This window comes from Syngnathoides biaculeatus, chromosome 3 (assembly GCF_019802595.1).
Source record: "Syngnathoides biaculeatus isolate LvHL_M chromosome 3, ASM1980259v1, whole genome shotgun sequence".
Lineage (NCBI taxonomy): Eukaryota > Metazoa > Chordata > Actinopteri > Syngnathiformes > Syngnathidae > Syngnathoides > Syngnathoides biaculeatus.
Window position 1 is genome coordinate 26,416,196 of NC_084642.1, and position 16,853 is coordinate 26,433,048.

Genomic DNA, 16,853 nt, shown 5'->3' on the forward strand with positions numbered 1-16,853 from the left:
TGTGTCCGTCCCTCTTTCACTGACAACATCACTCCCAACCAGAGCTCAAGAACATTTTCCAATTCTCCATTTGAGGGCCGGTGTGCATCAAGTGTGGACTTGACCAACAATCATATGGCAAATAAGAACTATTTGATTGTACACCAGACGGGGTCCTCCGTGCATGTGCGAGGACCTATTTTTCTCTCAATCTGCAAGACATGACTGCTTTGACAGCAACGTTGAAATCAATCATCCACCTGCTCAATACTCATAAACTTTTGGAGTTATCGAAAAAAATGTTTGCTATCATTGTTATGTTGTCATGCCACCAAAATTAAAGAGGGTGTGCATAAACCATGGCAAATGTTTACTTTGGAAAAATACAACATCCTCCTATAGTAGTTAGTTAAAGGGGAAATCCTGTGCTTTTCATGAACAGTGTATCCAATAGGTCATGAAATATTTACCCTATTTGATGTTAAATCCTCTCTCATTTAATAGTGTTTTGAGAAGATTTTTATCGACAATTGTGAATGTTCAGGGGCGCTGCCATTTTCACGAGTCACATGACCTAAGTGCGCAGATGTGACGTGTTTATGTGGGACACCATTTATGCCAGACACTCAGCGCCGATTTCTCGTATTTATTCTCATCTGATGAAGAAACAGCAGTATCAGTTGATTGGGAAGACGGAGGAATACTTCCATAAGATTTGAACCCCTGGCTGTAATTAATGTTGAATATTCGGCTGGCTCTTCGGGTGGAATGACACGGAGTCTGAATACTTGGAGGCCTATGGGTGACATAAGTGCGTAAACAAAGGCCCCCTGGAGTTCCGGGCCGCCAGCCGCGGATGGTTCTTCAGACGGGAATGACGGAGTCTGACGAGTGATCTCCGGCGGCGGGCCGCGAGCTGAGCTTCCAGGCAGTGGAGGACTGGTCGCCACCAAGGCTTGGTCAGGAGGCAGCCGTGGATTGGTCACCAATGAGGCCAGGTCATGAAGCGGCTGGGAGCCATCAGGAGCGACGAGGATGATGGAGAGAAGGACCAGAACCATGACCGCCACCATCACAGCCATCCCGAAGTCTCTCCAGCTCCGGGGTGGCTCCACAGAACTCCCCAGCTCCTGTCGCCGTCGAGACAGGGGCGTGGGACGGCTGCGGGCCGGTCGCCGCTGGTACTCCTGGACAGGAACGTGAGAAGGCGGCCGCGACGTTGCGACCTCCTCCTGGACGGCAACGTGAGGCGGCTGGGGAACCATCTCCACCTCCTGGACAGGAACGTGAGAAGGCGGCATCACCACCTCTTCCTCCAGGACGGGAACGTGAGGAGGCTGGGGAACTGTCGCCACCTCCTGGACAGGAACGTGAGAAGGCGGCATCACCACCTCCTCTTGGATGGGAACGTGAGAAGGCCGCGTCAGCGCCACCTCCTCCTGGACAGGAACGTGAGAAGGCCGCGTCAGCGCCACCTCCTCCTGGACAGGAACGTGAGAAGGCGGCGTCAGCGCCACCTCCTCTTGGACAGGAAAGTGAGAAGGCGGCGTCAGTGCTACCTCCTCTTGGACAGCAACGTGAGAAGGTGGTGGCACCATCGCCACCTCCTGGACAGGAACATATGGACGTGCCCATCGCCGACGGAGCAGGAACACGGGACGACCGCGGGCCGGTCGCCGACGAAGCAGGAATGGGGAGCGACCGCGGACCGGTCGCCGACAGAGCAGGAACGGGGAGCGACCGCGGGCCGGTCGCCGACGAAGCAGGAACGGGGAGCGACCGCGGGCCGGTCGCCGACGAAGTAGGAACGGGGAGCAAGCGCGGGCCGGTCGCCGATGAAGCAGGAACGGGGAGCGCTCGCCACTGGCACTCCAGGGCACGGACGAGAAGCGGCTGCGGAGACGTCGCCACTCCCTGGACAGCAACGTGAGGCGGCATCGGGTAGGTCCCCACCGCCAGGTGAGCCTGCAGTGCATTCATTGAAACAGCAACGTGGGCGTGGCGCGGTGGCAGATCAGTTTCCAGGGCGACGTGAACGAGAGTCGGCAGAGAGTCAGTCGAAACTGACACGTGGGCGTGTCTCGGGAGCGGGTCAGTTCCAACTGCCGTGTGAGCTCTGCTTGGAACAGCCAAAACCTCAACGTGGGAATGGCGAGGCGGATCTGTTTCCACAGCTACGTGCGCTTGGCGAGGTGGCGGGTGCGTTTCCACTGCAATGTGCACTTGGTGAGGTGGCGGGTCCGTTCCCACTGCAGCGTGAATCTGCGTCAGGAGCGAGTCCGTCGCCGTTGCGACGTCAGCGTAGCTCGGCTGGTTCGCCAGTCCTTGCCAGACCTGGGCCGTGAGAGCCGCCAATTCGGCGCTCTGCCGCTCTATCTGCGTCTGCATTTCGCGGCAGAACACCTCGTGATTTGGCGGCTCCTCCTCCCTCTGGGCTGCAAGCTTCGCCACCAGCTGCGGGTCTGTCGGTTTCGCCGTTGCCGGCGAGGAGTGGGAGGACGGTGTCTTAGTCACCGCGCAGCGGGAGGCACAAGGGAGCGCCCGGCCGGGGCGTCTCCACCGGCTGCCACGTGGAAATCCCGGGTAGATGGCCAAGAAGGTTCCCACAAACTGGTTAGTGTACTCGGACCTACCGGGCGAAGACGCTCGGGTGCTGGACACGCGGGGAGGTGAAACAAACTGACTGGGATGAAAGACCGGGCAAAGAGATTCATAATCAAAATCATCGGAGTCGTACTCAGGCAGCTGGTCATACAAATCAAGGTCCTCCTCATACTCCGAAAAGTCAGAGTCTAGAACAATATGAGGAGCCAGACGGGTCGTGGTTGGGACGTATTCATAGCTCGCTGGCGGAGCGTAAGACACGGAAGCGGAGGAGGTCAAGGAGCCTACCCGGATCGGACAGGCTTGGTCCTCCGGCAGACGGTCTACCTTGCGTCGGTCCCGGCGACGCCGGGTCTTTCCTGCTGGGTCCTGTGTTGGCCAGATCGTTCTGTCACGACCCATCGGAACGGGAGTAGGACCCAAATGCAAGGCTCAGAAGATGCAAGGTAGTTCGGGGAGAAACGTTTATTATTCCGTGGTCGGGGATCGGGCAGGCAGTCAGGTGCAGCAGCGGTAGTTGGGACGTCGAGCGAAGAGAGCAGGTGAGTGGGCAGGTAGGAGTCGGTACACGGGAGATTGATCAAGGCAGGCAGAAGTCTCAAAGGAGTCAGGCTTACGGGGTCGCTCGGAGAACAGGCGAAGGTCGGTACACACGGGTTGACGATCAGGGATACTAGAGTGCTGGAACGGGACATGAACCTCAACGATCTGGCCCGGACCAGTCGTCATCGGGGTCATATAAATACACAGGATAATCAGCCCGCATGAGGCGCAGGTGTGCGCTTCCCAATCAGCGCAACCGCGCGGGCACCCGCAACCGCCCGGGCTGGAGCGGCAGGATCATGACATTCTTGTCCAAACATTACTGACAATGTGATGTTATAGAATCCCAACTAATAACTCTTTTTGAAGCTAAGCTTTGAATGATTCATATTTATGGTAGGCATTCACAGTCCTTTATCCGTTTGGTTTTTGATCGCGCTTTTCTTGAGTAAAGTATGTTATGACACAGCTATCGCTCACTCGTACCTCAAAAACTTCTGGCATACCCTTAATTTGTAATTTTTTTTTTTCCACAAGTAGGATTCTATTTAATAATCAGTTGCTTAAATGTATGAAATGATTTCAAAGCTGCATTGAGATGTTTGCAGGAAAAAAATAAAAAATAATAATTCTCATCTCTACTCACCACTAAAGTAAATAGGACTGATTACTATTATTAAAGGTCCAAGGTAATTTGAGGCAAAATGACTGGTTTGTATCGTTGTTTTTCATCACCTATGTGATGGATATCACATATGCCAATGCATTCTTACCATTACCACAGGACATGTTTGTAAGAGCAGTCGTTCTCTTTCTTTCTTTTTCTTTTTTTCATTTCCTTTGACTGGTTGGTGGATGTTCACTTCCAGAGGATTGATGGATAGATGAAAGCTGGCATAACGCGAAAATGAACAGCTCAAAAGATTCAATGCCTTTCATTGCCATCACGAGCTGTGGTGAAAGAAATAACATTTCACGAAGGTAAACTCACTCATCCATGGTCACTTTAGAATTACCGATACAGTTGTTGCATCTCCCATAATTTTTCCATCTATGATTTCAAGTATTTTCTTTGCATTGATTGTTAACGAAACAGATACATTAACACACGACTACTGAAAAAGGACAATCTCCATTGGGGATTTGTTCCTGAACTAACCCATTGAAATGATTTTTTTTTTTTTTAAATTATACACTTTCTTTACTAAATGTATTATAGGGCATTGAAATGAGATGTGTAACGACTTAACGGACATTTTCTTTTGATGGCACACACACACGCACACACACACACACACACACACACACACGCACACGCACACACATCTGCTGCTTTCCTGGATGGTGACAACAATGAAGTGGGGCGACCGGCGAAGAGTGCGTTTTTCTTTTTTGAAAAATAACATGAAGTGCGGGTGGCCAACGAGCCGCCCGTCGTTTGTAGTCTGGGCTTGTGCTTGCGTTTGAATCCCTCCTCTTTTCCCCACCTCCTCAAAGCGATTGGCTCCCCGGTGAGAGCAGACAATGTTTTTAATGCGGCGTGTTGGCGCACGGAGTTCAGTCTGTCCTCTGAAGCGCTCTCCTACTCAGGACCCTACCAAACGTCCACAACACACTTTGAAAGAGCGTGCTTTGCACAGCCCACAACTCACCTGTTCTCTCCTAACGGCACATTGAGTTTTGATGCAGAATGCAGACGAACTGTTGCCTCTCCGCCCTACGGCACTTCGGATGAGGACACCGGGCAAGGACACTACGGCGCCGCCGCTGCTGATTCGGAGCGGCGAGAACCTTGTGAGCGGTCGCCCCTTCAAAACGTCCACTTTGGATCCTACCTTGCCGGGCATCTGGATGACCATTCTTTTTCTAACACGTGTGACTCACTGTTAGCAGAAGGCGAGCCTCTGCATCTTAATCACACAGCACAGAGGACTTCAGCTCATTGACATTACAGTCAGACTTTTCTGAAGCCGCTTAATTTATTTATTTACATTGCGGTGTATTGTAGCCTACAAAAAAAAAAACAAACAAAAAAAAAAAACAGGGATACACATTTCACTTCTCATTTAAGGGTGTTAAACTCACCCCAGCCCATTTGGGAACAGACTTTGGATCTTTATATTTTTACAATATTTCTGGATTATTAATTGAAATCACATAGGTAAGTTCACCTATATTTTCCTCTCACTGTTGAAATATCTGTGCCTGTGCGCGTTTCCGTACGTGAGTGTGTTCTCTGGGTGTATTATCAATGCTATTCTAAAGCAGCATGAGGATGCAACAGCTTTTACGATTGAGTCTTGCAGAGAAAGACAGAGCACCAGTGGAGAGAATTACACGGTTCTGCTGATGGCTGGGAGCTCGTTTTTTTTTTTTTTGGCGGGGGGGGGGGGTGTGATTTTTTTATGAGGCTCATTTTAAATATCCAGATTATGCGGATTTGTTAATGCGTGTAAGAGGCTCATTTTGTACTCACTTATTCAAACAGCAGTCATAATCGGCGATCTACTCTTGTATGTCCTCATAGTCACCAGATCATTAGTTATCTTTCATTCTTTTTTTTTCAATCTCAGCATAAATTAATAGCCAGGTAGGGTTTAAAGGTTTAGCGACTTATTCTAAGATGCTTTGTAAATGTTAAATTAATCATAATTTAGGTAGTGAATGACATTCAAGGGGAGTCATTATTTATCAGTGGATCAGAACTGTGCAGCGTTTTCCCAAGGTTAACTACTTGGAAGCTCCTCCCATAATTGTGGAGCTGAATTGCATATGAGCCCTGTTGCAATTTTGGCTCCATGGTGGATCTTATTTCTGCCAAAAAGAATTTCCAATGTTTTTTGTCTGCATTCCTCTGACTAACTGACATTCTCATAATATATATTTTGTGCTTTCTTCTAGGTGGTATCAATTTTTGTCCACAATGAGTTTTCAATTTGGAGAGTGGGTCATGTTTATTGCTCAGATGAGTCTGAGTGCGCCGCGGAATACGAATTAGGTGTTCAGCACCACCGATTGCTGGGAGAGGCTGAAAAGGAGCGCAACGGAACACATCAGACACATCCCACCAAGACAAATGCCAAGACCTCACATGTTGAACAGGACTCTTCATTTGATCTCAAGTAATACTATCCAAATCTAATAAAATATCAACAGGTTAAAGGCAGCACAGAGACAACACAGCTTTTTGCCACTACTACAGAGTTGGGATGTATCTTTCTAGTTTATTTTTCCTCTTCTTATGGGCTGAAGCCCTGACATTGAAAAACTTGAACTACTCTGTTCCGGAGGAACAAGGACCAGGAACAGTAATTGGCAACATTGCGAAAGATGCCAGACTTGGACTGGAACAGAATGGGCAGGGAGGGCAGGGAAAGAAAGCTAACTTCAGGGTGTTGGAGAATTCAGCACCCCATCTCATCGACGTTGACCCCCAGAGTGGACTACTCTTTACAAAGCAGCGCATTGACAGAGAGACATTGTGTAAGAGAAACCCAAAGTGCCAGCTCTCAATGGAAGTGTTCGCTAACGACAAAGAAATCTGCATGATTAAAATAGACATCCAAGACATTAATGACAACTCGCCCATTTTCCCTTCAGATCAGATTGATATTGACATATCTGAAAATGCAGTTCCAGGGACGCGCTTTCCTTTGACGAGCGCACATGATCCAGATGCAGGGGAAAATGGCCTGAAAACCTACCAGATAACACGCGATGACTACAATCTTTTTTCTTTGGAAGTAAAATCTCGCGGGGATGGGACCAAGTTCCCAGAATTGGTGATTCAAAGACCACTGGACCGGGAAGAAAGAAGTCATCACACTCTCATATTGTCAGCCACTGATGGTGGGGAATATCCAAGGTCAGGCACCATGCAAATAAATGTTAAAGTTATTGATTCAAATGACAACAGCCCTGTATTTGACCAGCCCTCTTATGTTGTTGAAATTCCTGAAAATGCACCTCCTGGTAAAGTCCTGATCGATTTAAATGCCACAGATCCTGATGAGGGCAACAATGGACAAGTAGTCTATTCTTTTAGTGGCTATGCCCCAGAGAGAATCCGGGAGCTGTTCTCAATAAATTCCAGAACAGGGGTCATAAAGATTCAGGGTGAAATAGACTATGAGGAGAGCCCTGTTATTGAGATTGACGTCCAGGCAAAGGACCTCGGACCCAATCCGATCCCAGGCCATTGTAAAGTGACTGTTAAAGTGCTAGACAGGAATGATAACTGGCCCTCTATTGGCTTTGTGTCCGTAAGACAGGGAGCCATCAGCGAAGCAGCACCACCAGGCACTGTTATTGCACTGGTTCGTGTCACAGACAAGGACTCTGGCAGGAATGGGCAGCTTCAATGCAGAGTGCTGGGTAATGTCCCTTTCAAACTAGAGGAGAACTACGATAACTTCTACACGGTGGTGACAGACAGGCCACTGGACAGAGAGTCACAAGATGAGTATAATGTCACCATTGTGGCCAAAGACAATGGTCTCCCGCCTCTAAATTCCACCAAATCCTTCTCTGTAAAGATTTTGGATGAGAATGACAATGTCCCCCGCTTTACCAAGTCAGTTTACCTCCTCCAGATACCAGAAAACAATATTCCAGGGGAGTTCTTGGGGTCAGTTCTTGCCCATGACCCAGATTTAGGCCAGAACGGCACGGTGTACTACAGCATTATTAACTCCAATGTGAGTGGAGGTGATGTCAATACTTATGTAAATGTGAATGCCGCCAATGGAGCCATATATGCAGTAAGGTCATTCAACTATGAGCAAATCAAATATTTTGATTTCAAGGTTCTTGCCCGAGATGCAGGCTCACCACACTTGGAGAGCAACGCTACAGTGCGCATCAGCGTTCTGGATGTCAATGATAACATACCGGTCATTGTTCTACCCCTTCTGCAAAATGATACTGCTGAAATCCATGTACCACGCAACGTTGGTGTTGGCTACATTGTGACCACTTTGAGAGCAGTGGACAATGACTATGGCGAGAGTGGGAGGCTCACGTATGAGATCTCAGATGGGAACGAAGAGCACCTTTTTGATATAGATCCAGTGACTGGCGAAGTGCGAACAGCCCACCCTTTCTGGGACAATGTAAATCCCACTGTTGAACTGATCATCCGTGTGTCAGATCATGGCAAGCCAACCCTCACTGCTGCTGCTAGGCTTATCATTAAAGCCTCCAATGGACATCCTGCTGATGGACTGCTGCATGTCGATGACAATCAGAACTGGGACATGTCACTGCCTCTCATTGTAACTCTCAGTATAATATCAATCATGCTTCTGGCTGCCATGGTCATCATAGCGGTCAAGTGCAAGAGGGAAAACAAGGAGATACGAACCTATAACTGTCGAATTGCAGAATATTCCCATCCGCAGCTGGGGAAAGGCAAGAAAAAGAAGATTAACAAGAATGACATCATGTTGGTGCAGAGCGAGGTGGAGGAGCGGGATGCCATGAATGTGATGAATGTGGTAAGCAGTCCTTCCTTGGCCACTTCTCCCATGTACTTTGACTACCAGACACGCCTGCCACTCAGCTCACCAAGATCAGAGGTCATGTACCTTAAACCCACTTCCAATAACCTCAGCGTGCCCCAAGGCCACGTGGGATGCCACACCAGCTTCACAGGCCCAGTCACCAGCATTACAGACACACCTACTAACCGCATGTCCATCATACAGGTAAGGGGAATTGCCCTACTCTCCTACACTGTTATGTCCATTCCCACTTGCCTACCTTCATAAAGCATCCACGTCTTGTCAACACATATATATATGTATATATATATATATATATATATATATATATATATATATTATTTTTGTAACGTGAAAGCTTAAGTACCAAAGGCAGCAAGACAGTAATTAGAAAGAATTAGAATTATTTAATCTAATTAGAATTAGAAAAATTAAATATTCCTGTCCTCTCTCACAGAAGATCTAGTGACATCCACACAAATTATTTACATTTGAAATAAGTTATGATGAGCTTTTAAAATCATTTTTTTCTACAATTCATAATTTGTTACTAAAATCTACATTCTCATCTTTACATTTTTAAATTCTACATAATTTGAGTTCAATTATTAATCTGCCAAGATATAAATCCATTTTTGATACAGTTTATCCTCATTAGGATTGAGGATAATTCAGCCTTTCCATTTGACTTCAGGCAAGACATCATTCACTCTCATGTTCACACCAATTGGACAATTTAGACTTTTCAGATAACCTAAGCAGCATGTTTTCGGGCCAGAGAAAGCCAGTATACAGTTTATATCATGACACATATGATATTGTCCTTAAAAGGTCATCCCGATTGCCGTCATCCCATTTAATAAAATCAAATTACAACATTTTCCCTATATTGTAATTTCCATTTGTCGACATCCATAAGATTTAGAATTATTAGTTCGATTTAAGCACCATGAGATTAGCCGATTGAACATATTTTTACAGCTACTTTAAGTATCTTTGTAAGGCGTATTTAGGAATTTAAGTCTCTAATGTGCTAACTTCTCTGTGTCTTTGTTCTTAAGCTCATTAAAAGTCTGTCGTGTCAGACGAGGATTAGAACCTGCAACGCTACGCAATGCTAGTCCAATGGTCATTTCTAGCAGATCGAGTCTTTCTTTTGATATTTACTTTTCCTTGTTTCATATTGTCATGCTGTATGTTGAGAGTTGTTGTAGTTATCAATTTATAACACATTTTGACTAGAAATGGACAACCTGTGATGTATTCTCCAGCTTTTCTACACGAAATGGGTCCAACTCGCTCTATGTTAGCTCAAGTTGATTTTTGTTAGTATTTATTTATTTCTGCGGTGTCCAATCCACCAGTCCCATTAGTCTGTTAGAGTAGTTAAGCTGTTTGTTGCCATTTGTCCCCCCCAATATGAGCTGGACATTTCCGGGCCGATGATTGTGATTAAATGTGATGTGTTCCCACCAGGAAGGAAAGCCACTGTCTGTTGTTCTCAATCACATACGTGCTTCTATTATGAGCCAGCTGCAAAGGGCAAAGGTCAGCACAATAAGCGTTAGTCGGACTTCCTCATCAGAGGGGCAATGTCATTTCTGGCTGCGTCTTTTCTATTTTAGTGTTGATGAATTATACTGCAGAAGACTTCTGCGCATCGATTGTGAGCTCTCATTTCTCGTCTGTCTTCCGACTGTCATAGGGAAAACTGGTAGGAGCAGTTCCAAAGCACTCCGTGGTATCTTGTTTTAAGTGGGTCCCCTGAAAGTGTGAGCCACGTAGGGTGCTCTATTGTATTATTCAAGAGAAACCAATGTAGAGGGAGACGCCGAGAGGCATTAAGTTTCTTCAGAAGCTGTACAGAAGGATATTATTTTCATCTCCACGCTGTCACTGGTCTGCCTTTATGTGGACAGTAAGTAACCTGAGTCAGAGCAGAGTGGCAATGGAGAAAGATGTCAGGAGAAACAAAGAAATAAATCCTCCCTCATCGATCCTCAGGCCCATCAGCCCATCTGTCACTACAGTACACAGTGAAGAACAGGCTAAATAGAAAAAAGACATTTATGAAGCGGAAGAGCATATCGGCTGCTCATTTGATTTCACAATAGCAACTTAGTGTGGCTGCGTTCAGATGCACCTGCATGTCTACAATCAGCCTGCAAGTCTGCAGTGAACTCGTGACATTGCTTGCGGTCTCTCGTGATATTTTAAAGCTATAAAATGGTTTGCATTAGAGAGGAATAACACAAACACATCAGCAGGACTTGGGCGGCCTTATCATTGTCACCATTGTGCCAGTAGCCAGCCCTGTGGAGAGCTTCGTTTTATTTGCAATGAGAATTTCTAGGATAAGTAGATGAATGATACACACAGTAATGATGCCTAATACTGCTTAAAGTGTTGAAGGGAATTACTTAATCCAGGATGAAGGTTAAAACCAATCTGTTGAAAAATTCCTCAATGCTCGCTCAGAAGGATTCTTGTGACTCAAGAGTCAGCAATTATGCTCTCCAATACAGATTTCACAATTTCTTTCTCAATGTTAACCTCAAACATTTGCTGACTCTTTGGGGAGGCTTCACTTATTTCCTCCAAGCTTTTAGAGATTTTGTTCAGTTGTCGATAAATTATCACGTCACTTGTTTGCATTAATTGCTATTTTAGTCGAAGAGGCATTTGCCTAGACGAAAGACTTTGATTGAATGGAAATGGGGTGTAGGTGGTAAAAAGGCCAAGTGGGAGAACGTGACACCTGCCACACTGAGGCAATAAACACTAGGTTTAGATGGCAGCGTTCTGCTGTGAGTTTAAGTAAGTTCTTCAAAGATAAAAGGGGCTCGTATCCCCTGCTATTTTGGAAGGGTCTTCTCAAAGGTTAAATGTACTGACAATCGTCACACCATCAGCAGCATGTGAATCTATGAATGTCAAACAATATTTACAATCCACTCCATCTAATTTGAATCGTAAACATAATGATTAAACCTTTTCTTTCCTCAAATGAGTTGTAGCCATAACACCTTAAAAAGACATAAAGACGTCAGAATATAATGATATGAGCTATGTGAATTTTAGATATTGTTTAGCCCTTTTTTATTTGTTTTGGTTATGTGCATGCATACCAACAATGTTGCGAGAGTAGATGTTTAAAATGAATTCTTCCAGGAATGGTCTCAGTCTGCATAATTCAGGCAGATTTATGTGTGTGGGTGGGTGGGTGTAATTTCATTGTGTATTCCAAGCATAGGATTTAGTCCTTTCGAGCCAGAGCCTCTTCTCTTTTATGAGCGTGACAATCTTGCATTTGTCCAAACCTTGAAACACCCTTCCTCTGAGAAAGGCACACACACTCGAGCACGCAAACACACTGATGTGCATAACAGGGCTGTGTCTTATCACATCCTCTGCCATATATTATATTGAAATTGCTCCCACACTTGAGAGACCACTGAGGCAATGGATTAGAAAAAAAACACTCTTTATTTAATTTTTCTTTCGCCCTTCATCTTAAGATAGCCATTCTCCTCTGGAGCCTCTGGTGGGATGGGATAGAATAGAAGGGTGGGGGGAGGGTGTGTGGGGTGGGTGGGGGTGGCTGTGTTTTACCTGGGAAAACTAAGCACACTTTTAGAACAGACTTGGCAGCTGTTTCAAAGTCACTTGTGTACTCCCACAGTTTATTTGTTCATAACCACAGGGCTAGTGTGGTGAAACTGCTTCATTTCTGTTTTCTCACTATTGGGAAACCCCTCATGATAGATGTAAGGTTGTCAATTTTTTCTTTGGGGACAGGTTTTTAATTGTCTCTGTTTAAAAAAAAAAAAAAAAAAAAACAAAGCTTTTTTCATTTCATGTTTTGTGTATTCTTTATGATTATTGGATGTTTTTAAGTCACAGCACCAAGCAAACCTGTTTTCAGTGCAGCTTAGGGGGCTACTTTAAGTACAGCAGTGAGAAACAGACACGTGATGTGTTTACTTTACCTCACAGCTGTTTTGCACACCCACGGACAACATTGATCGCATTCATATTTACACATTCTCTTCAACGTAGTGTCTACATCTGCCTAATAAGCTTTTGTAAAGATGCATATCTCAACCTCAAAGAAAACAAATCAAGGTGAATAAAGGAATTAGGTCTGACAGTGATTTTATTTCCCCAGATAACTGCATATCCAAGTACCAAAATATGTACATTAAGCTCAGTTTCGTGAATATAATTTTGACCATAATTGAATTGTTCACACCGAATATGCCATTGTGTCAAGATTCATTTGTTTTGATTGTTATGGTCATAAACTGTATTTACTAACATGTCAAGTCATGAGATATATATTTCGACGAATGTTACTGGAATACATTACATTGCAACTTCAAGATAAATATAGTCTAATGACTTGTTGGTTCCTTTACACATTATAATAGGAATACACTATATTTCAGTTGTATTTACACTAAAAAATGATTTTTGTTGCAATTCCAACAATCCAAAGACTAGCGATTTTAATGAAACATGATCAGTGAATCTTTAGCGTGAATGAAAGTTTGTCCTCTGTCGAGAGGTTGGTCTCACCATGCATTCATTTTGTATTTTAATTTCAAATGAAAGAGCGCCTGATCTGGCAGGTTGAGAACAAAGACACTTTGTGTTTTACAAGTGTCAAGAAACAGACAGGATATGAGAACACAAGTTGGTCTCTGTGATACGCAAATGGGCCGGACACATTAAATCAATTTGCTTAGTTCAAAAGGAAGCAGCCTATTGGAGATGACATTGCCGTGATAATAACTGCATTGGCAGTGTATCCGTGGAGGAGGGGAAGTGGATTTTCAGGGCTGTGCAGCTAATTTATTGACACCAGAGTTTCAAGTCAATAACCTTTGGCCCTTTAGATTTGGTTTCAGTGTGACTATGTTTTTTATTTTACGACTCCATACTAATATACCATGAATTGTTTTTAGGTCCCATTATTTTCCCATTTTTTGGTGCATAGAGTGTACTCTTGCAACAGATGTGTCCTTGTACTTTGTACCTACCGGAATTTCACTTTTTATTTAATACAAACAACCCCTCTTCCCCTGCGATTTCTGCAATTTCATACCACAAGTGACCAAATGAAAAATGCTCATGCCCCATCTAGACCTTAGGCATTTACCCTCGCACAGCTGGCATTTTGCTCGAACAAGTCAGCCAAGAAGTCAATAACACCAATAAAGGTCACATAAATCAAGAGAGCAAAACATTCACTGTGCAATAATCTTGAATTGTGCTGCCAGGTGTGTTGACATGCAACAGTATATAAGCACACAAGTGATATCACTGTCAGGGGTTTGAAGGACCAATCTTACCATTATGTCGAATTCAGGGCTCCCCAAAGTGGTGCCCTCAGGCACTAGGTTGCCCCCAAGGACCACATGAGGTGATCTAAAAAATATTATGATTTTCTTAGAAGTATTGTAGGAGCAAGGTTTTTAACATGGAAACACTAGCAGAGATTTATAGAAATAGTCTTTTTCCTAATTATTGTGAGAAATCATTAACATGATCAGTGTCTTCATATAAATGAGTTAACAATTATTAATAATAACCTAGTTAGTGCTAATTTGAGCAAATTAGTCATTTCAGAAGTGTGTTTCCAACTGGTAGCACTTCACTTTAATCCGTGCCCAAGAAATAGCTCTTTGTTACGAAAAGGTTGTTGACCTGGTCTAATTGGAATGGACTATTGGAGGGGCCGCTTGCCCCTCGAGGACTCTTCCATCCCTCTCCAGCGAGATGTTGGAGCTGCCTGGTTTTAGATGGGCTAAGCATACAATAATTGGGCAATAAGATGTCCAGCACACAGGAGGCCAACTCGGCAGACAAAGTAGTCTTTGAACAGGCAGTAGCTGGTCCTGCGATCTGTAAATCTAACACTTTCAAAGTCAAACAAAGTGGATCTCAGTCCGCAGTGCTTTGGCATCGGTCCAATGTGAGAGAGCTACACTCTGCCCTCTAGACATGTGCTACTGAAACACCATGCAGCTCGAAGAAGGAATTATGTGGATCTGTTCTCACCTTCTCTCTCATTAGTTGAAGGGAAATGATTTATCCCTCTCACTGTCCTTGTCCTTGTCTTTTATTTCGAAGCATGTCTTCAGCTACATCTGTATTGTGATGAATTGATTGAATGGATCTACTTTACCATGAAAAACAGCACATTTACTCTATTTTCAGCAAAGTGCACATCAAACACAAACAGTTGTAAAGGAGATATTTTCACTCATATAAAACTATTAGACTCAATCTTATTGGCCAGAGTATTTTTCCTGTTTATGTGTTGTGGATGTTTCCCACCGATTCCTCTGTTTGTTGCTTACATATTGAGCCCAGTTTGAAATTTTACTCCCACGTCTAAAATGCTGTGTGTGTCTGAAAGGGACAGGCAGCCACTGTGCTTTGTGGTGACTCTTTTGTGTTTATGGAAACAAACCCACCTTAGTCGGCACTCACGATGTTATTGCCAAAACAAAAGGCCCGCTAAATGTGGTTGTCCAGGCAGAATTTGACACACTTTTTTTTCTTTTTCTGCTCTTCGGGGGTTGAAGCAATGATGGCAAATCCTAATGGAGTATGAAAATGCGACGTGTCTCATTGTTTTCTACTGCATTACTCTGATGAACTCGGTGAGCCTCAAACTGGGGTTGTTTTCGGGAGAGTTCCTTTTCAGGACATTTTAACATGGCAATCAATTCCTTGTATGTTCTATTTCCTATTGATTATTCTATATTTTGTAGTGCAAAGCAACATTTTATTGTTTTAATCTGAGCTTTGAACTAAAAGGAAAATAAAGAAACAATCTCTCTCGTTTCCAAGCTCTTGTTTCAACCTTTATCCCTTTTCTCTCCCAGCACTTGTCATTGCTGATAACCGTTGCAATTGCTTGTTACTGATGACCCGAACCAAATTCATAATGATGATCTTATCATTTCAATTGTACAGTGTGTATATCTCTGCCATATTGATCTCTGCACACAGTCTTAATGAATAAAGTAGAAACACTCACTCAATGTTAACTCTGAACATCTCTGCCTATTTATGCGCTCTCAACACTGCTGAGATGATGAATGGAATTGTGTAGTGCTGTATCTTTATTTTCTTTCTTCCTTATTGCAGCTCTCGCTCCTTTCCTGTTCAGATTAGCGAGCAAAAGCAGCTCCCTCACACATTGTTGGAAATGTGTCACACTGACATCTTGAGTCCATGTACTCCCAGGTGGGGAGGCATAAGTGGTAGTGTGGGTGTCCAGGGTGGGAGACGATCATGAGCGAGGCAGCCCGTGCGTGAGTGTCTTTAAATGAAAAAACGTTTGAAGAGTATTATCGTGGATTGCATTTAGTTTCTGGGCTTTAGAGACAGAGATTGTACTTGATTGTTTCTTCTATGGGCTTGGTGATTAATGCAAAAGCTGGTTTGACAGATTCTTAATGCACCAGCCCCACTTAAAAGACTCAGAGGACAACAGGTCAGCTAACGCTTGCACAGCAAAGCATTGCCCCCTTGAACCTTCTTTGAGAGAGCAGAAGTGTAACGGTGTCTTCTGCATTTCCTATTAGCTGAGTTACCTCATCACCACTGACCCAGTACAGATAGAGAATGGGTCACCTTGAACATTAACAGGACATCTTGTAGTCTATGGGATGTTCATAATATGCGTGTCTCTTTATAGAGTAGGAAGAAAAAAAAAAACCCATGGGAATGGTACATGTGTGCCTACTGTATCTAACTCATTGCATGCATTGATGGAATGTGCGTGTGCTCAGAGATCTGGCCTTGGTTTTGGGGGGAAAGAGAAAATACTTTTACCGCCGAATGGCTCCCCTACAGTATATTCCAATGGAATATTTGTCTTTTCCTTGTAAACTTGTCAGGTGCTATGTATATTTTTCATGGTAAGTTTTACCTCCCTTTTTATTATTTTTAATACAAAATACACACTCTAAAATGGAGATGGAGGGTGGACAGGTATATCGACCGGTTAATGAAATCCGCTTGAAAGTGCCACAAACGGATAGGAGCGTTTCAATTCAGTTCATGCCAACTACTTCAAACTCATTATTGAAAGTCGAACTTAACTCAGACCCTTAAAGTTTTTAAATTTGTGTATAATGTCTGCTAAATATGCAGCATAGTGGCCGACCGCTTAGCACATCTGCCTCACAGTTCAGAGGTCATGAATGA

General features: G+C 44.2%; 1 protein-coding gene across 3 annotated transcripts in view; it reads left to right on the forward strand.

The window, feature by feature from the left end:
• The first annotated feature begins 4,682 nt into the window (after positions 1-4,682).
• pcdh17 (protocadherin 17) overlaps positions 4,683-16,853 on the forward strand; it is a 57,810-nt gene continuing 45,639 nt past the window's right edge. For 2 of the 3 annotated variants that reach the window (XM_061815085.1, XM_061815086.1), the window contains exons 1-2: positions 4,683-5,287; positions 6,028-8,831. In XM_061815085.1, the coding sequence (XP_061671069.1) occupies positions 6,336-8,831 (2,496 nt within the window). In that variant the 5' untranslated portion in view covers positions 4,683-5,287; positions 6,028-6,335. The remainder of the gene's footprint in view (positions 5,288-6,027; positions 8,832-16,853) is intronic. The other variant, XM_061815087.1, reaches the window with a different exon arrangement.